The sequence below is a fragment of the Terrapene carolina genome, unplaced genomic scaffold (assembly GCF_002925995.2).
Source record: "Terrapene carolina triunguis isolate 2854851 unplaced genomic scaffold, T_m_triunguis-2.0 Scaffold120, whole genome shotgun sequence".
Lineage (NCBI taxonomy): Eukaryota > Metazoa > Chordata > Testudines > Emydidae > Terrapene > Terrapene triunguis.
In genome coordinates this window covers 6,653,575-6,680,473 of record NW_020664471.1, presented here as the reverse complement: position 1 = coordinate 6,680,473, position 26,899 = coordinate 6,653,575, and the positions used below count along the sequence as shown (strand labels likewise).

Below are 26,899 nucleotides of genomic sequence, written 5' to 3'. Positions count from 1 at the left end.
CAAATCCTCATGACTAAACCAAAAAAACAAATGTTATTTCTCATCTGGATGTGTGTTCAGGTGCTGAACATTCATAACAGATTAGATTGGGTTGGGTTTCAAGCTGGCTGCAGCTAACAGTGTATAATGTGTTCAGCAAGTGAGAAAGTATTTTAATATTTGCTGCCAGTGATGATTACCAAGTGTTTTTAGATGTGAGGCTATGGCAAAATGTACTGTATTTTTATGATGTGTTCTTTACCTTATTTTTACAGCATTAAAATTCAAAGTGTAGCTCTCAAATTAGCCTCAAAGTTGGTCACCCATCTTGTACAGAATTGCCAAGAGGTAAGGAGATTTGTTTCTCAATCCCAAGCATATTGCTTTTTAATGTTTTATTAGTTTGTTTTATTGTGATAGAAGGGATGAATGGTTTTTCTTAGACAGAAATCCCTTTAACGCCCTTTTGGTTTAATTGTGCCTGTAGTGTTAGTTGCTCTTTGTTATGTTAGTGTGTCTCTCCCTCTGTACACACTTTCACATTATGAACTGGAAGCCATATCAGCATCATTTTAATATTTCAGTCTCTCAGTAAGTTGAATTTTAATACATAAAACACATCTTTTAAGTGCTAGTGGATTCAATGTGCATCTGACTTCTGATTTCTCCTTTTATGGTCAATTTTATTGTCCTCATTAATAGTCACTCTGCCTTGGAGAGAAAAAAATAATTAACATGCATATCCATAACATGAATCCAGTAATCATCCACGTAGCTCAAAGTGTATTGTATTTCTGGGAAATGAATATTGAGACTCAAACTTAGGGGAAAAAGGAAATGCAAAGCTTTGACTGCTGCCCTTTCCATCCCCAGCATATGCAATGTCACCTGCTGTATGCCTAAGACCTTGAGTCATATTGTAGGAACAGCAGGTGAAGCTATGTACAGAGATGCAGACTTAATTGCCTTTTAATATTGGTGTTTAAAATACTAGAGAGAGGTAATAAGTCCTCATAATGTTATCTGCCCTTGTAAATATTATAAATTTGTAAACTGTAGACTATACAAATACAGATTATTAACCCAGAAGATTTACTTCCATTTTGAATTGGTAATTTGCAAATCTATTAATATATAAAGAACAATGTTATTGGAGATATTAATGTCTGTCAGATGTCCATGCCTGTAAATACATGTGCAGATAAATAGATAGATATAGATTTTGGGTTATTTTTAAAACGTTTTGAAATACCACCATTTCTTCATTGTAAAAATGTTCCATGTACACTAATTGCTTTTCTAAATGGAAAACTTTTCAAAAATATACCAAAATACCCGGCAGAAGTAGTCTATACTGTGTGCTAATGGCCTGCAGTGTCTCATTTAAAAAAAAAAAAAAAAAAAAAAAGTAGAATTGAAACAATCTTATTTTTTGCATCCTCTTAGCTTAAAAAATGGCAGAATGTACATTTTTCAGATTTTGAAATACACCTCTACCTCGATATAATGCGACCCGATATAACACAAATTCGGATATAATGCGATAAAGCAGTGCTTCGGGGGGGGGGCTGCGCACTCCGGTGGATCAAAGCAAGTTCGATATAATGCGGTTTCACTGATAACATGGTATGATTTTTGGCTCCCAAGGACAGCGTTATATCGAGGTAGAGGTGTATTAAATAACTGTGTAAACCTCATTTCACAGGAGATAAGTTGTTTGCCAAGTTTAAATCTGGAATATATTGTTACAATGAAATTTATGATGAACCTTGAAAAAAGAAGCTTATAGTGGAACTGTTGGCACAACCCAACCTATAGCAATGCTGACAAGAATTGCTATGATAATCAGTGTAAATCATGGAGTCTTAAAACTGTTACCTATATATGGAGTATTTTATATTCATTACTAAAGCATGATGAGTGATTTGCATCTATTTAAGTTGTTCTTTTTATTTGATTTGCATTCAATGGCTCATTATTGGCAGGGAGGACTTCGGCTGCTGCTTTAGAAAAAAGTTAATTTAACAGTTCGTAGTTTAGTGTTATCCAGAATCCGTTCGAAATTGTACTATAAAATACTCACATGCATTTCTGTGCTTTCAGATTATAGAATCTGAAATGAGACAGTGGATTCAGTTAGTAACTTCTTGTTGTGGAGATGAGGAACAAACAGATATACGATTGGCAGCTGCAGAAGTCCTCATAAATATTACACCACTTTTCCTGACCAATCAGAAACTTATCCTTGGTGAGTAAATTTCTAGGATTAAGCACCAGTATTCTCATGGAACGCTTTAGAGACTGGAATAAATGAAATTCAACAACAGTACATGATATTTTATATATTGAATGTGTTTTAATCATGTCAATCAGTTATTTTGAAAGACTTAAAAGGGTATCATGCACTTTAAATTGACCCTTTCAATATTGGAACCGCTGATTGCGTGTTTCAGCTTACTGAATTAATGTGGAACAATAATTTACTAGAGGGCTCTTTAGTGTAGCAGAAAAAGACATGGCTGAAAGTTGAAACTGTGAAAATTCAGTTAACCACCTGCATACCTTACAAAGAGATGTGAATTTTCCATTACTTGAAATTTTGAAATCAAGATTGGATGTCTTTTTTAAAAATATGCTCTAGTTCAACCACAGGTTATAGCATTCAAAGCAGGAATTACTAGATGAAGTTCTATGGTCTGTGTTAATCAGGAAATCCCTTCTGACCTCAAAATCTATGGGTAGAATCCTGGCCTCACTGAAGTCAATGACAGGTTTCAGAGTAACAGCCGTGTTAGTCTGTATCCGCAAAAGTACTTGTGGCACCTTAGAGACTAACAAATTTATTAGAGCATAAGCTTTCGTGGGCTACAACCCACTTGGCCTCTCAGAGTTGGTAAGACAACTCCCGCCTGTTCATGCTCTCTGTATGTGTGTATATATATCTCCTCGATATGTTTCACTCAATATGCATCCGAAGAAGTGGGTTGTAGCCCACGAAAGCTTATGCTCTAATAAATTTGTTAGTCTCTAAGGTGCCACAAGTACTCCTGTTCTTTTTTTGAAGTCAATGGTAAGATTTCCATTGACTTCATTGGATCAGGATTTCACTCTAGGAATCTGTGAGCATGGAGAAGCCTGCAACGTCAGCCATTCCTTTGCTACTTTATTTATCTGGTTGTATTAAAGTAGCTGGAAAAGTTTTGAGCCCACAAATTAGTGCATGAACATCTCTGAAAATATTTTTGCTTTTGCCCCATATTTGGTTCCTCCTATAAAATACTGTTGTTACCATGTAGAAAGAGAGAAGAGAATGAGAATGACTCTCTAGCATGTTGATTAGGGTGATTACCTGGGAGGGGGGACATCTAGGTTCCAGCTCCTGCTCCAGTCCCTGAATATTTAGCATGGAAAGTGGAACAGCTTCAATGGGAGAGATTGAGAGAGATCCACCCCACAATATCCCATAGCTAAGGCTGCGAGTTTGTCATGGAAGTCATGGATTCCGTGACTTTCCGTGACCTCTGTGACTGCTGCAGTGGCTGGTGCGCCTGGCTCAGGGGCAGCTCAGGCAGCCCCTGTGCCAGGTGCACTGGCCGCTGCTGGGGCAGTCTTGGGCCACCGCCCCCACCCCGTGCAGCAGAGTTTGGGTGTGGGAGCGGGTAAGGGCACGGGACGGGGTGAGGTGGGCTCTGTGGCAGTCTTGGGCCACCGCCGCCACCCCCTGCAGCTGAGTTTGGGTGTGGGAGGGGGTAGGGGGTTGGGGAATGGGGAATGGGACGGGCTCTGGGCGGCACTTACCTGGGAGGCTTCCTGGAAGAGGCGACATTCCCCTCGCTCACCTGCTAGGTGGAGGTGTGGCCAGGCAGCTCTGCGCACTGCCTCCGCCTGCAGGCACCTCCCCTCAGCTCCCATTGGCTGTGGTTCCCGGCCAATGGGAGCTGCAAAGCCGTGGTCTGGGCGGAGGCAACACGCAGAGCTGCCTGGCCACGCCTCCACCTAGCAGCTGAGCGAGGGGGATGTTGCCGCTTCCAGGGAGCCCCCCAGGTAAGCGCCGCCCAGAGCCCGTCCCATTCCCCTACCCACTCCCACACCCAAACTCTGCTGCAGGGGGTGGGGGCGGTGGCCCAAGACTGCCACAGAGCCCACTTCACCCCGTCCCGTGCCCCTAAACTCTTCATCCAAAAAATTTTGCCCAGCTCTAGTTAAAGATCTATAAAATAGATATTATTTAACCATTGCACATTAGTCTGTCATCTAAAAGCTATCATCCCTGATCGTGTGTCTACGACAGGATGGCGGGGATATGCAATGAAGATTGTATTGGTCTGGCTTGGCTTCAAAGTTCTTTAAATAAATAAATGGTTGGGAGGGAGTGAAGTTAGTGCTTACAGAAAAGGGTGCCACACTGACAGTCCTGAAAATCAATATTCTTTAGTGATACACAAAACAGACACAACATAAATAGTGGCATTGCCAATTTTCTCTCACAAACAAGCCAAAGTGAGGTGGGTGAGAGGTGAATCTGATCTCCATGCCCAGACTTTCTTTGGCCTTTCTGCTTAGATTTCCAGCAGTGCTGCCAACTTTCATGGTGGTGAGTTTTGTGTGCTGTGAACACAGGTGTCCTTAGAACTGGACTTATACCATCAACTCCTTTTACTCAAGTCACAAAGCAGCCTTCAGATGGTAGCTATTTTCACTTGGTGCTGAAATGGATTTGAATAAATGATTCTTAGTTGACACTCTGTATCCCATTGGCACCTCTGTGAGCCAGGCAGTGTCTTGAATCCTGTTTTTTGCCCTTTGTCCCTCTAGCCCCTACTTTATTGTACACCTTCTTAAAGACTTCTTTTAGTTGTTTTTCCTGGTACAGCTCCACCCTCCCACCCCTCAGCATTTAAGTTACTTACACTGCTATTTATCTCACTTTTTAATGTACCTATAAGGACATAGGCGTTACCATACTGGTGCAGAATGTGGGTCCAGCATGCAGCCTCCACCAGTGACCAGTAGCTCATGGTTCAGATGAAAGTGATAAATTTCCATAATGTGTCTAGCCATCTGTGCAATTTTGTGCATAGGAGGTGGGAGAAAGAAATTCCACCTTGACCTTCTCAAACGATCAGCTTGGACCCGCAACATGAAGTGTGTGGGTATCCTAGCTAGTTGTAGTATGTCATCTCTTGTCTTGGCCTAACCGGAAACTTTTAGACTCTGGCTGTTGAATTGTTTAACATAATATACAACATAATAAAATGATGTGAGAGCTGGATGGTGGGGTTTGATCAGATAATAAACAAACTTACTCAACCTATTAAGAACATATGAAGAGTATATGTATTCCATATGTTTGATAACATATACAGAGCCTTTGAAAGCTTAGCTTTGATGTAATGCCAACTTTGCATTGACTCATAGACTTTCAAGGTACATTAATTTTGAAAGAAAGTGAGAATAGAAATTAACATATTTTTGCTTAATATATAAAATGGACATATCTTGTCTTCTGAGATGTCGGACAAGCTAAAAATGAGACAATAAACTATTTGTTTGGAAATGTGTCTGTTAAATGGTATTGATACCATTTAGCTAGGCTAAATCTATGCTAATCCTTTGGTACCAGGTAGATGCAGCATTTATGTATTGTGCCTGAGATTATCACATTTGGAAATCTTGACTCCTAGAACCAAAGTTAGAGCTAATATAAAATGAGGGAGACTGGGGTGTTTGAATGACTGGTACTGGAATATTGAAGTTTTCATCTCTGTCACTGGTAGGAACTGGGCTACAGTTAGCAGTGATCAAAATTTTCCTATCTGTTGTCTGTTAAGTAGCAATGTGAAATGAGTCAGTAATTCCAGTCCTTTTCTGGCAGATGTGTCCCACTTGAAACCAAAATTGGCATTAATTGGCACCCTGGTTGATAGTCTTATCAACGAGGCCAAGGCCTGAAGAGTAGGCAGTCTGACCTAGCATTTCTCCCCAAGAAGAGGGCCCAAGCAGGCCTGAGTTAAGACAGGAGGAGGGTCTGTTCATCCTGAATGTTTTCTAGAGAGCTGGCAGTCTGGCATCTTTCACAAACACTAAATGTATCACACACAAAAATGATACCAAGTAAAGGGCCTAATTCTGCTGTCAGTTACACAGGTGTAAATCAGGAGCCACTCTCTTGAAGATTGTGGAGCTGCGCTTGTGTGAAACCTGTGTAAAGGAGAGGTTGGCAATTTATTCCTGATTCTACTATCAGTTTGTTCAATGGCTGATGTTTTAAGATAGATGTTAAAAAAAGCTAATACTAAACAACTTCAGCCAATCAGAGAAATAAATACAAGAAAATATTTCTTAGAGGGAAAAGGATTGTAGTACTCAAGGGAATGATCGGGACTCTCCTCTCTGCCTTTGCTTAGTGTTGCCTGAGGAGTCAAGAAAAGAAGCCTTTCCAGAGAGACCATTTTCAGTTTTGCCACATCTCTTTTGGGAACACTGTAAGAACTTGTTTACACAGGGAAATTGGCTGGCATAGTTATAGCAGAATAATTATTCCACTATAGCTGTTCTGGTGCAACGCGTTTCCCCCGCCCCCTTGTGTGGAAACTATTCCAGAATAAAAGTGCCTTGATTCTAGAGTTATTAAAGTGGAGTTATTATTCTGAAATAGTCTCCAAGTGTGTGTATGCGAGGGAAGCTATACTGAAATAGCTATAGCAGAATAATTATTCTGATACAGTATCATAGCCAGTTTCCCTGTCTAATCACACAAACCCAAATACCCTTGCCCTGCCTCACCCCTTCCCTGAGGCCCTGCCCCTTCACCAAAGCCAGGCCTGCTCACTCCATCCCCCCTTCCTCTGTCGCATGCTCTCCCCCACCTTCACTCACTTTCACCTGGCTGGGGCAGGGAGTTGGGGTGCAGGAGGGGGTGCGGGCTCTGGGCTGGAGCCGAGAGGTTCAGAGTGTGAGAGGGGGCTCCTGGCTGAGCCTGGGGCAGAGGGTTGGGGTGCAGGGTGCAGGCTCTGGGAGGGAGTTTGGGTGTGAGAGGGGGCTCAGGGCTGGGGGAGGGGTTGGGGTGTAGGAGGGGGTTTGGGGTGCTGGCTCCGGGAGGGGACTCAGGGCTGGGGCAGGGGGTTGGGGTGCAGGCTCCGGCCGGGCGGCACTTACCTTGGGCGTCTCCCGGTTGGCGGTGCAGTGAGGCTAAGGCAGACTCCCTGCCTGCTCTGGCCCCGCGCCTCTCCCAGAAATGGCCAGCATGTCCCTGCGGCCCCTGGGGGAGGGGCCAGGAGGCGCCGCATCCTGCTCCTGCCTGCAGGCACCACCCCTTCAGCTCCCATTGGCCGCAGTTCCTGGCCAATGGGAACTGCGGAGTTGGCGCTTGGGGTGGGGGCAGCGTATGAAGCCCCCTTCTCCCCCCAGTGGCCGCAGGGACATGCTAGCCACTTCCGGGAGAGGCACGGGGCCAGAGCAGGCAGGTAGCCTGCCTTAGCCCCACTGCGCTAGCCCGATTCCGAGAGACTCCTGGCAAAACCTGGAGTGTTGGCAACACTACTGGGTACAGAAGACCTGAGAATCTCCCACTACGTGCAAGCAATAACACGGGCTTAACTCTCCACCTAAACCTCCATCACACAAACCTCTGAGGGAGAACTTGACAGAAAAGTGCTTTCCCCTACAGCAATGTGGTAGAAATAAATCTAGGCAACCACTGCATTGCTCCCCAATCTCCAGAGTGTAATCTGTGATATGGCATGGTCAGCAGCTAGTCATTTTTTCAAGAGAAGTCCCAGTATATTCTCTTTATCATCAATGATATTCACAACCTGAGCAATACATTCAGCGGAGGTGCTCCAGAGAGCAGTACCATCAAGCAAGCTTTCTTAATACAGCCACTTAGTGTCAACCCAACATACTGCTGTTCCCCAGACACCTCCAGACAGAACCTCCAGCCAAAAGTCATTACTTCAAGGACCTGCTGGATCCTCACCTGCACATTAGCAGCACTCTACTAATGCCCAGCAAGAATTCCACACTCACAGGAACTGCAGAAATTTCAGAGCATTAGTGGTTACCCAAGACTCTGAGTATCCCAGCATTGGTTTGATGCTGAAGATGGTCTTCCCTCTCACCAGTTACCTATTCCTAGGACCAGACAGGGCCAACCACCAAGGGGAGATAAAAGAGAAGAAAAGGTGGGAAAAATAGGTTGGCTGTTCAGACTTCAGCATTATAGAGCAAACAGCATTTTGACTACATTGCCACAAGTCCTCCTCTTTTCTCCCCTTCACCCCCTTTTTTTGTGCGTGTTTCACTAAAAATTGTCATTTTTAGATGTGAGAATAAATATTTCTGTAACTGTTCTGATTTATCTGTAAGAAGCAAAATTCTAAATGCTTTGCCTCTTTGTAAATGTTCAGGTCTCTCCAGTACACTCGCCATGTGGAAATGCGTAGTTCTGCTGTTGCAGAGTGAGGAGCTGATAGTAAGGGATACAGCTGCTGATGTCATAAGGGTGGCCCAGTCTCAAAGCAATATCTGTAACAAAACAGGTACAGTTTGATAATTTTTCTGTTGACTTGGACATTACTGGGTATTTGAGAGAAGAAAATATTTCCCTTTTCAGCACAAAGGGCAGTGCTTTAATGCTTGATAATTGTAAAATGACTCTCACATCTCTTATCACAGTGTGACATCACATACTGTAGAAGAAAATGGTCAATTATGGAGGTTTAACACCCACATTTTTTATTTTTTACATTTCTTGGTATAATGTGAATATAGTTATGTGGTTTTTTAGGTTAGACTGCTACAGTACTTAGAGATGGTTCTTCCTGTCATGAGTCAGACTGGCTCGGGTATAAGTAGTAATTTTGGAAATCCTGATCCATTTATATTAAATCATAACTGGAGATAAGGAATGGAAGAGGCTACTTAGACCCCAGGGCAGTACAGCCAAAATACTCTAACATGAGATGGCAGGGGACTGGGAAACAATGCTCCTGGGCTCTATTCCTGTCTTAGCTTCTGATTCATTGGTGGGACCCTGGGAAGAGCCCCCTCACGTGATCACTTCCCAGACTGCTTTGAAGGGAGCCAGCTGCTGAACCTGCAGTGTTTTAAGCACACAGAGTCTGAATGGAGCCTAGCCACTGCTGCTGTGTTAGGGCCTCTGGACACATTTTTAGAGTGTGAATCTTTGGTCTGGCACCTTCTCCTGAAAGCTGTGACCATGCGGCCCCCTGCCCAGCCCCTAGACCAGTGCTGACTGCTCAGACTCCCCCTGTAGCTTCAAAATACCTTCTCCCAGAAGTTTCCTCACCAATCCAAAAGCATTTGTTGGGCTGGGGTCAGAGTCATATGGGGCCATCCATCCATCCCCTTCTCCTCTTCTGCCCCATGCTTCCTATGTGTATGTCTGAGTCTTCCTTCTGTGATTCCTTTTAAAACTCCTCCTTTGTTGCCTCTGTCCCTTCGTCTTGCTGCTCCTAACTTTCCACTCTCTTCTCTTCTCTTCCCCTTCCCCTGCATACAAATAGAAACTATCTTCTCTCAGGTCCAGCAAACCTTCTTAGCATGTCTATTGCCTGGTAACTAAAACACAGTCACTAAAGTTAAGTACTCGCCACTGTCCCTAGGGCTGCGTATGTGCTAGGTCTTACCTGACCATGGTGGATACACATATAGAGGCATTCCGTAATACAACAATTACTTCATAATAGCAACCAGAATTCATAAATTGTATATAGATTCCCCAAATCATCACAGGTCCCTTATGTTCTCTCTGCCTCAGTTTGCTCATTTGTACTATGTTTGTTAGTTTACAAAAAAAGCTCAAAGACTATTATTAGCTTTAACTAAGCTTGAATCTTATTCCATAGAACTTGGATGGTATCTTACATTATTTTGACTAATCCTGTTTCTTTGGCATCATATCTTACAATGGAAATGAAATTAATTGAGCATGAAAGTTTAATTTCTGTATAGATCAGAATGAGAAATGGGTGGCAAGCATTCTGTTTTCGTACATTTTGTGATTTTTCAGGTCCTGCAATGAAAGCTGTTCAGGTCCTGCAATGAAAGCTTTTAAAGCTTATTGTTAAACCTTGTAATTTTTCTTCTTCTCCAAAAACACTAGTTAACGTGAGTGATTACGGCTTCTTATATTTTCAGTTTAAAGAGACATCTGTTTTGTTTAGTTCATCAAGCCTTGCTCCAGCTCTAAAACCCAATGTATTATTCCCTGGAGATGGATATAGCTGCAATGTCTAGCATTTCTTGCTGACCGTGTAAGACATATCATTGATGTCATTTTGCCAATAGAAGCCTAAATGGAAAGAATGTCAACAGGATTTCCCATTTTTTAGAATACTGTGCCTATCTACCATGGTTATACAAAAGTCACCATACTGAAATCCCTCTTCTTTATTATTTTTTCTAATTGTCAGAAATCTGGCTGTTTGGTGCTGGCAATGCCAACCACCATCCCTACCTTCTTTTTTTGTGAACATCACTAGTACCAGCATTTTGCACAATCACCTGCTCTGAGTTTACTTTTTTGTGTGGACATATTTAAGCATCCTGTGAAGAGGCAGTGCTGGAACTCTTTAACAGGACAGCTTCTCCTTTAATGTTTGATTAATGTAATATATCCAAGGAGGCTATTCATGGCATGATAGCTATTCCTGAAGGTTCATATAAGGTTCAAACTGGTCCTGTTTTTCCCTACCAAAGAGTACAGTAGTGGGGAGTGTGTGTCTCTGTATAGAATCATAGAATTGTAGGACTTGAGGGGACCTCAAGAGTTCATCTAGTCCAGTTCCCTGCATTCATGGCAGGACTAAGTATTATCTAGACCATCCCTGACAGGTGTTTGTCTAACCTGCTCTTAAAAATCTCTAATGATGGAGATTCCACAACCTCCCTAGGCAATTTATTCCATTGCTTACCACCCTGACAGTTAGGAAGTTTTTCCTAATGTCCAACCTAAACCAGCTGTGTTGCAATTTAAGCCCATTGCTGCTTCTCCTATACACAATGATTAAGAAGAATATTTTTTCTCCCTCCTCCTTGTAATAACTTTTTATGTACTTGAAAACTCTTTTATTGTCCCCTCTCCATCTTCTCTTCCCCAGACTAAACAAACCCAGTTTTTTCAGTCTTCCCTCATAGGTCATCTTTTCTGGATCTTTAATCATTTTTGTTGCTCTTCTATGGACTTTCTCCAATTTGTTCACATCTTTTCTAAAATGTGGTGCCCAGAACTGGACACAATACTCCAGTTGAGGCCTAATCAGCACGGGGTAGAGCAGAAGAATTACTTCTTGTGTCTTGCTTGCAACACTCCTGTTAATACATCCCAGAATGTTATTTGCTTTTTTTGTAACAGTGTACATTGTTGACTCATATTTAACTTGTGATCCACTATGACCCCCCAGATCCTTTTCTGCAGCACTCTTTACTAGACAGTCATTTCCCATTTTGTACATGTGCAACTGATTGTTCCTTCCTAAGTGGAGTACTTTGTATGTGTCCTTATTGAATTGCATCCTATTTACTTCAGATCATTTCTCCAGTTTGTCCAAATCATTTTGAATTTTAATCCTATCCTACAAAGCACTTGCAATCCCTCCCAGCTTGGTGTCATCTGAAAACTTTATACGTGTACTCTCTCTGTCATTATCCAAATCATTGATGAAGATATTGAACAGAATTGGACCCAGAACTGATCCTGCGGGACACCACTCAATATGCCCTTCCAGCTTGACTGTGAACCACTGATAACTACTCTATGGGAACAGTTTTCCAACCAGTATGCACCCACCTTATAGTAGCTCCATCTAGGTTGCATGTATCAAGATAAAGCTAATCTTAACTTTGACTCTGCTTCTACCAGATGAGATATTTGAAATTTGAGTCTACATATTAGTAGCAAATTATGAGATTGGTTGGTTGGGATGTGCATATAACAGTTATGGTGCACTTTCCCATATTTTCTGCCACATTAATGATGTCTGTGTTACCCCACACATGTCTGGCAAGTATGGGCTGGTGTGAGACCATATGTACCTCTTTTAGGTTATGCATTATGTTTGTAGAATAATGAGATCAGAGGTAAATGATCTTATTGTACGTTTTAGTATATGGTTTTATGCCCAATAACAACTACAACCTTACAACCGTTCTTTGATATGTTAAATGACCTCCTTGAAGAACAAATGCATTATAATTTAGTACTGTTTTTCAACCTTTTTTCATTTGCAGACCTCTAAAAATTTTCAAATGGAGGTACGGACCCCTTTGGAAATTCAGCCTGTGCTCCGCGGACCACTACCATAGAAGTCTTAGACTGAAAACTGACTAAACAGAATTCAGCTATGAATGTTGCTCGTGCTCGGCATGGCATTTGACTCAGTATGAGAAAGGGTGCTAAGGTGTGGGCTTCTATGGTAATGACAACACTTCCGGGTTTTACCTGTAGATGGGATAATCACATACTCTAGATTGATCAGAAAAACGGAATGCCTTTTCTCTGATCTGAAACTTTATTTTCGTAGTCACCTTTCGCAGACCCCTTAGACATAGTCTGTGGACCCTGAGGTGTTCGCGGATCACAGGTTGAAAACCATTGCTATACTCCATGGTTTTTGATGATTGCAGTGCTCAGCTCCATCTGCTGACTAATCCATGCAGCTGCATATCAGAGTTAGTTTTAGATGGGAGTGGCAGAAATAGAGACAAATTAATAAGGATAATATAAAGCAGCTACCAACATGACACTGGAGTGTAAATAAAACTTTTGTCCCTCTTGTAGATTGGAAGGAAAAGTGCAAAGAAGAGCGTTTTTTCTGAGAGAGACGGTGCTAAACCAAAAAACACATTTCTTTTTTATAGACTAGTGTTACTTTCCAATACTGTCAGTAGACTGAAGTTCATTTTATATATATTTTAATTTATTTTGAAAAGCTGGATTTAATTTTGTTGCAAAAATTGATTCAGATACGGATGGCTGCTGCCATTTTTCTGAGAAAGTCATAACACATGGAAACCAAACTGTCTAATTAGGAGCAAGATTAATTATTGTTTTGTTTGCCTAAAATGGAAGCTTGTCAGGTAGTTAAGGTCTTACTAATGACCTCCCCATTACAAATCCAGTCAGTGACTAAAGTTATTGGATGTATACGGACTTTGTTATTGCTTCCTCATGCATTGAGGTGTAAACTTCTGTGAGATTGTTTTATTGCTGTTAGTGTGAGGGAGGGCACAAGAAGTATTGTTTTCAGTGTAAATGTATAATAGTTTCTTTGAAATCTAATTAAATTAGTGACCCATGGCTGTGTACTGTCTAGACCCATTCACAGCCCTGCTGCTTATCCCAGAGTTTATTCCTTAAAAGAAAGATGATTTAAATCAAGGAACAGGGACCTTCCTTCCTATACGCATGGTCATTTTCCTGAATGTCCGGTAATTCAAGGCTGGAATGAAAGCTGCATCTATTACTGTATCATTTTCAGTTTGGCTTTTGTTTACAAAGGAAGAAATGTCTTGAGTGAGGCTGTGGGCTTGTCGAGATTTAGAAAAATTTGACCTGTTTAAATAAATCATTTTATAATTGTTCTGGTTAAATGTTTGCAAACCTCTAATGTAGATGCCCTTAAATAGGTTAGCCCTAATATTGGTAAATTTAAGACCCATGTAAGTGTATCTACATTAGGACCTAAAACCAGATTAACTAGATTGATTTAACATTGGTTTAGTTACATTGTTGTAGACTGGGGGGTAGAGCTGTAAAGGGGGCTAAATTTTTTAGACGGGTTTATGTAATTTAGCAGCCTAAATCGCTTTTTCAAAAGTAGTATAGCTATGTAGGAGCCTAAGTTTCGTTGAAAATCAATGGGATTTTTAGGCTCCTAAATGCCTAAATCACTTTTGAAAACAGGACCAGGGCTCCTAAGTCATGTAGGTGTGTTTGAAAATTTTGTCCCAGGCCTATAATAATTTTTGTTCTGTAAGCCAAAAATTTAGACCTCTTAATCCTAATCTGAACCTACAATTCCAATTTTTTACCATTAAGGAAGTATCAACAAATAACATGAATGTGCCAGAAGTCCTCATTTGACACAGGGCAATTCAAAACCATATCTCCTGATTTCAGTGCTGCTCCCTGCTGTGTCTCTATGTCATCTCTATGTCATCTGTGTCTCTATGTCATCTGGCCCACGCCGCTCTCCTGAGCCCTCCCTCCCACACGGGGCTGGCGTTGCTGCTCCCCCCCTGCACATTCGTCCACGCCCCACTTTAGTTTCATGATCAGTTGGCAAGAGCAAATGGGACAATGTCCAGTTTTGCCATAGAAGTTGGGACGGCCGGGATGGGGCTTAAAAAAGGGACTGTCCCAGCCAAAACAGGATATATGGTCACCCTAAATATCAGTAACAATATCAGCCTGGTTTAGTAATGTGATTAGTTCTGGCTTGAAAACATTATCTCAGTTCTATTTTATTGCATCAAACTAAAAGTTTGCCTACAGGTTATCAGCCTTTGAGTAACCCTTACTTTGTATATAGTGATTAGAAAATGTAAACAGGGTCCGGGATATAATAAAAAAAGTGTGGTACTGAAAAAAAATGAGTGAAAATCATTTTCAGCAGATTCACAGAAAATGTATGTGTGGGAAATCAGAAAAAAACAGAATCAAACTGTTTTTATAAAACTTTTCTACCTGTGAATCACCTTCCTAATCTGCCCGCACTCTCCCCCGTACCCCCAAAAAGTTGCACAATGCACTGTTCTCTAAAAAATACAACAATTTGGTTTTTCATAGGTGACGAAGCTGGAATGGAAATTAAAAACTAAAACTACAGCTTGATCTAAAAGCAAGCATGAAGAAAACAAGATTTTTTTTAGGGCCGCTGCAGTATTGCTGATTTCATTGTTTGGATCATAGAATCGTAGGACTAGAAGGGACCTCAAGAGGTCATCCTTCACATGCCCTGCACTCATGGCAGGACTAAGTATTATCTAGACCAGGGGTGGGCAAATTTTTAGCCCGAGGGCCACATCAGGGTTGCACAACTGTATGGAGGGACGGGTAGGGAAGGCTGGGCCTCCCGAAACAGCCTGGCCCCCACCCCTCCCACTTCCTACCCCCTGACTGCCCCCCTCAGAACCACCAACCCATCCAACCCCCCTGCTCCCTGTCGCCTGACTACTCCGACCCCTATCCACACTGCCGTTCCCTGACAGCCCCCCTGGGACTCCCACCCCCTATCCAACCGTCCTCTGCTCCTCGTCCCCTGCCCACCCCCTCCCGGGAACCCCCGCCACTAACTTCCCCCCGGGATACCACACCCTTATCCAACCCCCCCTGCTCCCTGTCCCCTGACTGCCCTCCTGATCCCTATCCCCATCCCCTGACAGGCCCCCCGGGACTCCCACTCCCAACCCTCCCTGTTCCCCATCCCCTGACTGCCCCCCCAGAACCTCCACCCCATTCAACTGCCCCCTACTCCCTGACTGCCCCCCAGGATTCCCTGCTCCCTTACCTAACGCCCCCGCTCCCTGCCCCCTTACCAGCAGCAGGAGCTCGCAGCGGCGACACCCGGCCACAGCCAGCTGTGCTCCCCACGCTGCCCAGTGGGAGCGGGGGGCCAGAGTGCGGCCCGGGCGGTGGCGTGGCTGCGGGGCAGGGGGAACAGTGGGAACTAGGCTCCCTGGCCGGGAGCTCAGGGGCCAGGCAGGATGGTCCTGCGGGCCGGATGTGGCCCGCGGGCCGTAGTTTGCCCACGTCTGATCTAGACCATCCCTGACAGGTGTTTGTCTAACCTGCTCTTAAAAAACTCCAGTGATGGAGATTCCACAACCTCCCCGGGGCAATTTATTCCATTGGTTAACCAGCCTGACAGGAAGTTTTTCCTAATGTCCAACCTAAACTGCCCTTGTGGCAATTTAAGCCCATTGCTTCTTCTCCTGTCCTCAAAGGTTCAGGAGAATCATTTTTCTCCCTCCTCCTTGTAACAACTTTTTATGTACTTGAAGACTGTTATAATGTTCCTTCTCCATCTTCTCTTCTCCAGACTAAACAAACCCAATTTTTTCAATCTTCCCTTATAGGTCATGTTTTCTAGACCTTTAATAATTTTTGTTGCTCTTTTCTGGACTCTCTCCAGCTTGTTCACATCTTTCCTGAAATGTGGCGCCCAGAACTGGACATAATAATCTAGTTGAGAGCTTATCAGCACAGAGTAGAGCAGAAGAATTACTTCTTGTTTCTTGCTTACAACACTCCTGCTAATACATCCCAGAATGATGTTTGCTTTTTTTGCAACAGTGTTACACTGTTGACTCTTATTTAGCTTGTGATTCACTATGACCCCATATCCCTTTCTGCAGTACTCCTTCCTAGGCAGTCATTTCCCATTTTGTACGTGATTGTTCCTTCCTAAGTGGAGTACTTTGAATTTGTCCTTGTTGAATTTCATCTTATTTTCTTCAGACCATTACTCCAGTTTGTCCAGATTATTTTGAATTTTAATTCTGTCCTCCAAAGCACTTGCAACCCCTCCCAGCTTGGTATTGTCTGCAAACTTTGTACGTGTACTCTCTCTGTCATTATCCAAATCATTGATGAAGATATTAAAGAGAACTGGACCCAGAACTGATCCTGTGGGACACCACTCAATATGCCCTTCCAGCTTGACTGTGCACCACTGATAACTACTCTCTGGGAGCGGTTTTCCAACCAGTCATGCACCAACTTTTTAGTAGCTCCATCTAGGGCGTTGTCTACACTGCCACTTTACAGCACTGAAACTTTCTCGTTCAGGGGTGTCAAAAAACACACCCCTGAGTGATGCAAGTGTAGACAGTATACCAGCACTGGGAGCCGCTCCGAGTGCTGGTACCTACTCCCCTCGCGGGGGTGCTTGTGCCACAGCAGTGCTTTAACGTTAGTAGTGAAGACATACCCTAAGTTGTATTTCCCTAGTTTGTTTATGAGAAGGTCATGCAAGATAGTATCAAAAGCCTTACTAAATGACATCTACTACTTCCCCCTATCCACTAGGCTTGTTACCTTGTCAAAGAAAGCTACTAGGTTGTTTTGACACAATTTGTTCTTGACCAATCCATGCTGACTGTTACTTACCACCTTATTATCTTCTAGGTGTTTGCAAATTGATTGCTTAATTATTTGCTCCATTATTTTTCTGAGTACAGAAGTTAAGCTGACTGGTCTGTAATTCTCTGGGTTGTCCTTATTTCCCTTTTGATAGATTTGCACTACTATATTTACACTTTTTCAGTCCTCTGGAATCTCTCCCATCTTCCATGACTTTTTGAAGATAATTGCTAATGGCTCAGATATCTCCTCAGTCAGCTCCTTAAGAATTCTAGGATGTATTTCATCAGGCCCTGGTGACTTCAAGACATAAGGATTGCCAAAGTGCTGTTTAACATGGAAGAGGGGAAGTAACTTTTATTGGTATTATCAGTACACCCTGCTAAAGAGATGGTAGAAGAGATTGGAGTCAGGGAGGTGTAGCTGCATGTGTTTGTGCTAGAACTTGTAGTCGAGGTAAGGAATGGGAGAAAGTGCAGAGAGAATTGGGATGAAAGTATACTAACATAGAAAGAGAAGAGGAAAGAAAAAACCCTGCTGAAATGTGCATGTCCACTCACCTTCCTGTGAAAACTTTCCCTTAACTAACATAAATCTGTGCCGAAGTTTTTCACACTCACACACCCTTGGAGGGACCTAGTAAATCACTTCAAAGAGAGATAATAGATAATGGAGTCTGTGTGATGTTGATGTTACACAATGGACCTGGCATTCATCACCACCACCACAGGTGATGTCAGCAAATCAGTAGTGGCTGGTGTGATTGCAAAACTTCCAACCCAGCTGTCCTCTACTGCTGATCCATGAAGAATTTCAAGACAAGTGCCTGAAATCTAATCAGCTCTAGTTGTTAGTGAAGTAGATAAGAGTTATTCCAGCTGACCCTGCAACACCACTACCTTTTGGTCCTCCACTGTTTCAAATACCATGTTTCCAGTGGTTCTGTCTATGCCTTTTAAAATACCATTGCTCACAGGCCAGTATGCATTATTTGTAGTTTCCCACCATTATAGTAGCACCTTAAGACTGCAATCAAAATTGAGGACCCATTGTTCTAACATAACATGTCCCTGCCTCCATGCCTTATATGAGGACATAGAGGGAGCCAGAGATTGTTATCTTAGAAGAGGGGCAGAAATAAGGGACATAATAGTCTGACTCTATAAATACCAGAAGATACCAAAGACAGAGATCAATTACCTCCTAAGGGAAGTTATGGGGGCACCATCACTTCATGTAATTCGTTTTAAGATAAACTGGACAAAAACCCCCAGCCTAAATGAGGAAATAAAAAACAATATCTAGATGCTGTAGCTCTATGAATAAAATATCAATACTTTACCATACATCTGCATACAGAGCTAGATATTTCAAAGTACTTCCCAATATTTTCATTACCACAGTTGCAAAGTAAATAAAGCATACATCCAAAGATAACTCATCTTCACCTATCCCTATGGATGCTGTAGTGACTAAGTAAGACATGGTCTCTTGCAGCTCCCCCAGTGATGTGAATAACCTTGATGGGAAATGCTGGCCAAGTAGGAGTGAGTTACTCAACAGCAGAATTTGTTAGGTAATTCTTTAATGTTGTTGCAGGACTTTCATATTTAGAGACACACTGAGGTGTTAAAATCTCTCTTGGGTACTTCAGATAATACAGGTTGAGGATAAGGGAAAATAAGGGTCAAAGACCTGCATGGGTATTTTTAGTGATGCTTGAGAGTGTAGTAAAAAAGAGATTCCCTGCAGAGAAACAACAGCAGATTGAGGACTGGTCTACACTAAAAATGTACATTGTAGCTATGATGCCCTAACCCCAGGTGTAGTCAGGTTAGATTGACAGAAGAATTCTCCTGCTGACGTAGCTACACCCTTTCAGGGAGGTGGATTACCTACAGCGGTGGGAGAATCCTCCTGTCACTATAGTGAGCTGTAACAATGCTGGTTCTGGTGGGACCCAACTGAGAGTGCCAATTCAGGACAAATTGCGTAAAGCAGGGCAGTTACAGCCCAAGGCTGGGGTTTCTATGCACACCAAGGCAAACCAAACCAGCCAAACAGAGAAAACTTTGGTTTTACCCCACTGGCTAACCATAAGTCACACAAGCAATTCCCTTAGATACTCCAGTTTCTCAGTATTACCACCAGTGCCACTTGTTACGGGGACGAATGTTTATGAAAACCAATGCCCCAGTAAAAGAAAAAAGGTTCTCACAATCCCAAAGGACCAAGTCCCAGACCCAGGTCAATATACAAATCAGATCTTATCCACAAATTATGCTGTTGCCAATCCTTTAGAATCTAAAATCTAAAGGTTTATTCATAAAAGGGAAAAGATACAGATGAGAGCTAGAATTGGTTAAATAGAATAAATTACGTACAGTAATGGCAAGGTTCTTGGTTCAGGCTTGTAGCGATAGAATAAACAGCAGGTTCAAATCAAGTCTCTGGAGTACATCCACAGCTGGGATGGGTCATCAGTCCTTTGTGTAGAGCTTTCATTTGTAGCAAAGTCCCTTCAGAGGTATGAAGCAGGATTGAAGACAAGATGGAGGAGCTGCAGCAGCTTTTTATAGTCTCTTGCCATGTGGTCTGTGCTTTCTTTGTCCCCAAGACAAGCTGTCAATCACATGGCATGGAAAAACTTCAGAGTTCTGTCCATAGGCATGTCCCTGCATACCTTGTTGAGTCACAAGGTGTGTCTGCCTTCTCTCAATGGATCAGTTGTATAGCTAATGGTCCTTAATGGGCCATCAAGCAGGCTAGGCAGAGAGAGCTGACACCAACTTGTCTGGGGTGTCACCCAGAAGCATAGCATAAGTTTGAAATACAGACAGTATAGAGCCAATATTCATAACTTCAACTACAAAATGATACACACCTATAGACAGCATAATTATAACCAGCAAACCATAACCTTGTCTTAAACACCTTATTTCACCTCCTTTATAAAAGATTTGGTGCCACTACAGGACCTTGGTTGCAACAATGATCTATATGGTCCCAGTTCATGTCAATGCTTTTATTTACGTATTTGAGCAGACTAGGAATTTAAGGAGAAATTGCAGCACCAATGACAGATTTAACCCATCATGGATTCAAAGGAATACATTTGTAATAGGTTTTGCTTACCTGATGATGATGTTGGTCCTACACTTAAGAAGTTTGTTCCAGACAGCAAAGTGACATGTGGTAGCAATTATGAAAGATTGAATCTGGCTTGAAGGCATCATTAGGTGGCTTTTGGTCCAGCGTACTAGTGTCTAAACAGAGACCAAGTACAAGAGAGATTTGTGAGGTGAAAGCAGTGGATACTACTGCTTAAGTGTTAAATATGTAAATATACTGGGGAAATTCAGTGGTGGCATTTGGCCCATTTCTTTCATTTGTTTCATAGTTAGCCTTAATAAATATATTTTGTGTCTTTATAGTAATATTTTTGGTGATGTGCTATGCTGTTTGTAGCTGTTAATGTGCTGAAGAAAATATTTTGTATTGTTTTTATCAAAACCATTCCTCAGAGTATCCAGGATTACTTGTAAATAGTTGGCAGTCTTTTACCAGTTATGGTTTCTGTGGTAATTGGTTAGTCTCTAAAGTGCCACAAGGACTCCTTGTTGTTTTTGTGGTAATATGATTGTTTCCATAGTCAAACAGTGACTAACACTCATTGCTGAGCAATGTTCAAATGTTTCAAATGTTTTCAATAAGTTAGGAGAGGACAGAACCAGATTCATATTTAATAAATATATTTGTGCATCTTTAAAAGATTTTAGCTCAGAAAACCTCTTTTATAATTAGATATGCAGTTTGTGGCTCACACCTTTGTTTTTATTTTCAGTTGTTGCCAGTACCTCACCTTTATTTACAAAGCCAGATTAAAGCAAGGCTGCTAGGTCCACGGGAAGTAAGTTCAGAATCGCTGTGCCTGGGTAAAATGTTAATGAATGACCACTTCATGGAGGTCAAGATGAACATTCTTGTGCAATTTGTGAATGAGGGATTTCTGACCGCATGTACAGTAAATGTCTTGTCATTTTGGAAGTAGAGTATAAAAAAAAATCTTTGTCCTCATGATGATACCTTTCTGGCTTATTACTCAGTTGCACTTTGTTTTTGATAAAGGATTGAAATTGTATCTTAGTTTTGTTACTCTTTAGTGTTAATTTCCCCCCCTGACTGCTTACAGGAACAGCAAATGCCAGTGGTAATTGTCTTACTTTTATATAGACCTTATCATCCACATTGATCAAAGAACTCTTTGCAAACCATACCAGGTTACTATATAAACTCAGCTTCGCCAGTACATGTGCAATATGCATAAATGAAAAATTACAAAATAAAGGACTGTCCATAAATACAGCCACTTCAGCCCACTCCTTCCTCAGTACAGTTGCTACATTTCCCTCCTGAAATGTGGCAGCTGTTTAGCAGTGCGTTAGAACATTACAGAGCGGTTTAGAACAGGCAGTGAAGAATAGTGTATGTTAATGAAAATTGAGGGGAAATGTATGTACATCTGGTTTATCCTTTCCTGTAAGAAGCATTCTGGACAGTTAGCATTGTGGTGCCATCTACTGGGAAGCCAGGAAGCAAAAGAATCCAGTTCTTTTTTCCTCCTGTTCAGAAGTATGTAATCCTTGCCCCAGTCCGCCTGAGTGGATGTTTTCAGAGAACTATCCACAATGACTCCAAGATCTTTCTCGAGTTGTAAAAGCTAATTTAAACCCCATCATTTTGAATGTATAGTTGAGATTATGTTTTCCAATATGGGTTATTTTGCATCTATCAACATTTGAATTTCATCTGCCACTTTGTTGCCTAGTCACCCAGTTTTGTGAGATCCCTTTGTAACGCTTTGCAGTCAGCTTTGGACTTAGCTATATTGAGTCATTTTGTATCATCTGCAAACTTTTCAACCTCACTGTTTACCGCTTTTCCCAGAAGAGAGGAAAATTGCAAATAGGGATATTGTAGGGCATATAAGGCAGTTTACATAATGTAAAAACAGAACATTTGACTTAGTTTATAGTGGGATCAACTCTCCATAGTGTCAGAGCAGAGCTTGGACATAGCTGGTTATAAAGCCCTAATCCTGTGCCACCCAGCCCTGACAGAAATTACAGCAGAGCTCTGTCTACTCTAATTTATATCCCTACCATAAGATTTCTAAGGGGTCAGAACCTGCCCACATTGCCCTGCCTAAATGTTGCAAAGTGGATGAAGCAGACTGGAGAATGTGGCCCAGTTGTCTTTCATAGTCAAGTTATCCTAAAATGTTATGCACTTTGATGTATAATAAGCCTTTATTTGCCAGTTTTGCACTAAATAATGTAAGATTGTAAGAGTAGTACACACACTCTGTGTGTCTCTCTGTAAATGTTCTATAAACAGTTAGGCTAGAATACTAAGTGAGAACAAATGACACGCTGGGAAACCCCCAAAACTTTACAAGTTTCTTGTTAATTATTTCTGCACCTTTGCTATCTCACAGCCATAGAAGAGATATACCTTTTAATATATCTTTGTACTGTGATCGTTTCTAATTTGTAAATTGTTCATGCTTAGGTTAAATAAACATTTGATTTTAAAAACTCATGTCCTACTACACACTTGAAGAAAACAAATGTCATAACTTCTCTTGAGAGATGGATTTTTTTTTTAATGTTGTAGGAAACAGGGAGTGGGTTAAATAACTTTTTCCATTGAATTTAATACTCATGAAAAGTGCATAATTGACACTTGTGGAGCCTGAAGTTCTGTTTTTCTGCAACACACGTGCTGCAGATATAGTGTTCAGCTTCCTCAGTCTTTTCTCTCATGTTCACTTTAACCTTAAGGAACCATCTCAAGAAGAGTGAAATTCATCCCTGTGCAGAGGGCCAGCAAAAAATCTATGCACAACTTAAGTGATGCATACGCCTAAATGGTGATAGTCCTCTCTCTGCACAGAGGTGAATTTCATCCTTCTTGAGGTGATTCCTTAAGATCCTTTCACCAGCAATGATATGGTAGTAAAGTCTGCAGGTCCATTCAATCCTAGGTCTCTCTAGCAGTCTCACTAGAGAGACCTAGGACTGTATGTGTGAAAGGGAGAGATGTGGATACTTGTCCATTAAGAACTAGACTACCAAACAGCCATCAATTGGTAATGACGGAGATAATATCGCCTGGGTCAGAGCCAAAGCAGCGACCTAGAATAAAATGTTTTTTATTGGATTATTAATTTCCTGTGCCATAGATTTCCCACCAAATTTAGTTATTTTTCATTAGTTTTTTAAAAGCAGTCATGGGACACAATGGGTTCTTACTTCAAACCCTGAAATGTGTTAAACTACACTTCTTTTTTCTGTAATCAGTTCCAAATGAGCTCTCACTGTAGGAAAAGTCAAGAATTGACTTTGTTGAGCAAATTGATTTCTCATGTATAAGGAAATCAAGTAAAAAATCTTTGGCAAGAAAAGACTAGAATCTTAACTTTAAAGATGTTGTTTGAGTTTTTGTAAAGTGCTTTTGATTGTTATCATACTTAAAAGACTAAGACTATGTTGAGACTATTTTGAGGGCCAGAATTATTTATGGCAGTTGCTTACTCTACCACTGCGGTGGCACCTTTGCATGTTTTTAATTTTATTCTCTTGGCATGATCTGTTCTATGTTAATGATCACCTTGTCATGCTAGCAGTGGAAAACTTTTTTTATAAATAATTCCCAATGGTAAGATGAAAGTGTTAACAGAAATACTTTAGTGGAGGTCTAAATTAACTTAAACACTTGGCTAGATCACAGGAGAGGTTAGGCTTACAATATCTTATTACCAGCACCAATAAACCCCCATTCATTTTTTTCATTTAGTATGTTAATTACATTCTCATTCTCTCTCATGCACAGACACACAACAGAGGCCTATTTCAGTTTTGCATTGAATACCACAATTATATTTTAGGCTTATACTTTGTGTTATAAATTCACACCCAAACAAATCAAATTAATCCAAACCTTCTCCCCTCCCTCATTCCAAAAACAGACTTGTTAGACTCTAATGCCGCAATTTAAAAAATAGATGTTTAAAGTTAGATTGTTAAATCCATAACATAAGCACCTCAATAAGTGTCCTGACTTTCAGGTGTTGAGCACCCAGCAGTTCTTACCGACTGATTTCCAGGCCTGTGCCTTAATCACAGAATTATCCTTACTCTTTAACAAAAGTAAGTAAACTTCCATAACAAACAGAAGTATAAACACTGTTGAAAGGCATTAAAAATTGTGCCTTATAGATGCATACATATGTAGTTAAACAAGGCATACACAGCCTAAGCTCAACAAATCATGCAGGAGTTGCAAAATTTCTGAGAAAGTGCCCTCTGAATTGATACTAAGTTTACTAAACATGTTTTATTGCTACTCTGAGAAACGTAGAAAGCTCAATCTGGTAAACCTCATCAGAAAGCCGATGTTTTTGTGTTTTTTGTTTTTCTTCATGTTTCTTAGAAGTGGTTATCACTTCTGCGAATATTAAAAGATACAAAAATAGGGATAAAATTCCAAAATACAACTTCCCTGCTAATCTAATCCTCAATCACAAAATATAAATTGCTCAAATAAAACAGCCTACAACAAATAACCTCCCTTATCTAAGCTTCCCCAATTCCTCAGCCCACTCACTCCAGAAATACCCAGGAAAATAGATGTTTGCTGCATTCTCTGAAGGTCACTGGCCCCCATGCTGACACTTCTCATGATAAGATCTTGTTCTCAGTTGCTTATCACTTTGCCAAACTTTACTCATTTGGACTGAAATTTTCCATGCTGGATGTCTGCCTCAAGCTGAATGTTTTTGAAAATTTCAGCCAAAATGGTTCCCATTTCCAAGAATGAGGCTAGGGAAAAATATGTGGTTTTGCCAGTGTTTAAAAAAAAATTCTTGAGACCTTTTCTTTAAAATGCTCTAGTGCCCCCATGCTTTGCAGCAGGGACTTGAATTTTTTTGGTGGGATGGAGGGGTTGTGCCTTTTGCCGTCCCTGTGAAAATCACCCCAAATGTGGCCAAGTTTATAAGCCTTTGAAAAATCGCAGTTCACACATACTCAGAAGATTGCTAGAGATTGCAGCTTAAAACTCAGAAGATTCTGTCCCCATTGGGCATGCTGCAGCCTCTCAGAGCTCTGAGTGCTGACCAGATTATGCATGGATCATCCACACAGTGATGAGCATATTCCAGCCCAGGGCTATGGGGGCTCAGAATGGTTTTCCTTCTAACCTGATCTCAGCTGCTCTAGTGTTGAGTGTTGAGAAAATAAACTAGGACAAGGAGCCAAGGAGGACATGGGAGCAGACCAAGCTTGGATGAGGAACCCAGGGAGGCAGACTGGGACTGGGAGGCAGTGGGGGGGGAGGAAGAGAGAGATTGGATGAGGAGCCAGGAGAAGAGATCTGGGACTAGGCTGGGCAAAGAGATTTGGGTACAAGGAGTTGGGGTGAGGGGAGATTGGAACTGGGCTGTTAAGATCTGTACTGAGCTGTGAGAGAAATTGGGGCTTGGCCAGTGAGCCTGGAGGGGACACTGGGCCTGGCTGGGCAAGTTGACTGGGACTGGGATGAGATGCTTGAGGAATGGAGACAAGGACTGAGTAGGCAAGAAGAATGGGTCTAGGACAAGGAATCTTGGGCGGGGGGGGGGGGATAGTATGTGAGCATACAATTAAAGAATGCATCATTGTGCATGTACACAGAGGGGCCAATTTAAGGTTCCACAGGCAATCTTAATTCTGGCATTTCCTAACTTTTGAATGCTTGACTTTGCAACCTTAATAATGTTTTTAACAAAGTTTTGTGTGTGTATGCACATGCATACAAAAATATGGAACTAACATGTTGCTTTCCAACCATCCCTGTACTTGTATTTTGCATCCCTCTCTCTCACCCTGTGTCTTGTCTGAGAATACTGGAAGCTAGTCAGGCTTTCACCATGTGTTTGCACAGTGATTAGCCTGTAGGGACTACTGTACTATAAATAAATAATCCTCTTTTACACCCTAATAACTATTTAGAAAAGAAAATTTTGCCGTTTTTGAGAACAGACCAGCATAATACGGCAAAATATTTTTATTTTGAGGCAGGCGTGAAACTATTTGATTTAAATTTTTACTGCACCAGATTTATTTTATTTTCTAGGAGAACAACATCATAATCAGTTCATGTTAAATGTCTTCCCTTTTTTAAACAGGGAAAATAAAACAAGTGTAAAATGCAAAAGCAAATCACCTCTATTTAAAAAAATGGTCCCTAGCATTATTAAAATTATAAGACACTTCAAGAGACATCAAGACTGAGTCATAGGTCCAGAATTCCTGTTCTACTTGGTACTCAAAGTGTCTGCATTCAGTTAGTCACAGACATTCAAGGCTCAGACGTTGCATAGTAATTTAGATAGTGTCTTCTCTAGTCGGACATGCTCAATTTAACTAAAGCTCACAATGAATCTGAAACTGCATTGTCCCATACATTAGAAGTGAGCCAGTTGAAGAGGAAAAAGAAGCCATAACAATGTAAATTAATGTTCCGGGAAAAATACAGATCAAGATCAAAGCATGTTGCAACTTAAGAATTCTCGGGGTAGTTCAAATATCTCATTAATTACATATTGAAGATTTGCCAAAAAGCAAAATTACTCCATATTTTATAGTTCAATAATGAATAGTTTATTGTGTTAGCAGATGTCACCAGGGGTGTTGGTAAGTGCATACCTAGAACAAAGATCAAGATAGCAAACAAATCTTGAAGTACAAATGTTGCACCAGTATTTATGTA

General features: G+C 41.4%; 1 protein-coding gene across 1 annotated transcript in view; it reads left to right on the top strand.

Annotated features, from left to right (window-relative positions):
• THADA (THADA armadillo repeat containing) overlaps nucleotides 1-26,899 on the top strand; it is a 324,328-nt gene that overhangs the window by 279,855 nt on the left and 17,574 nt on the right. The window contains exons 34-36 of the mRNA XM_029911747.1: nucleotides 255-327; nucleotides 2,083-2,227; nucleotides 8,388-8,519. Of these exons, the coding sequence (XP_029767607.1) occupies nucleotides 255-327; nucleotides 2,083-2,227; nucleotides 8,388-8,519 (350 nt within the window). The remainder of the gene's footprint in view (nucleotides 1-254; nucleotides 328-2,082; nucleotides 2,228-8,387; nucleotides 8,520-26,899) is intronic.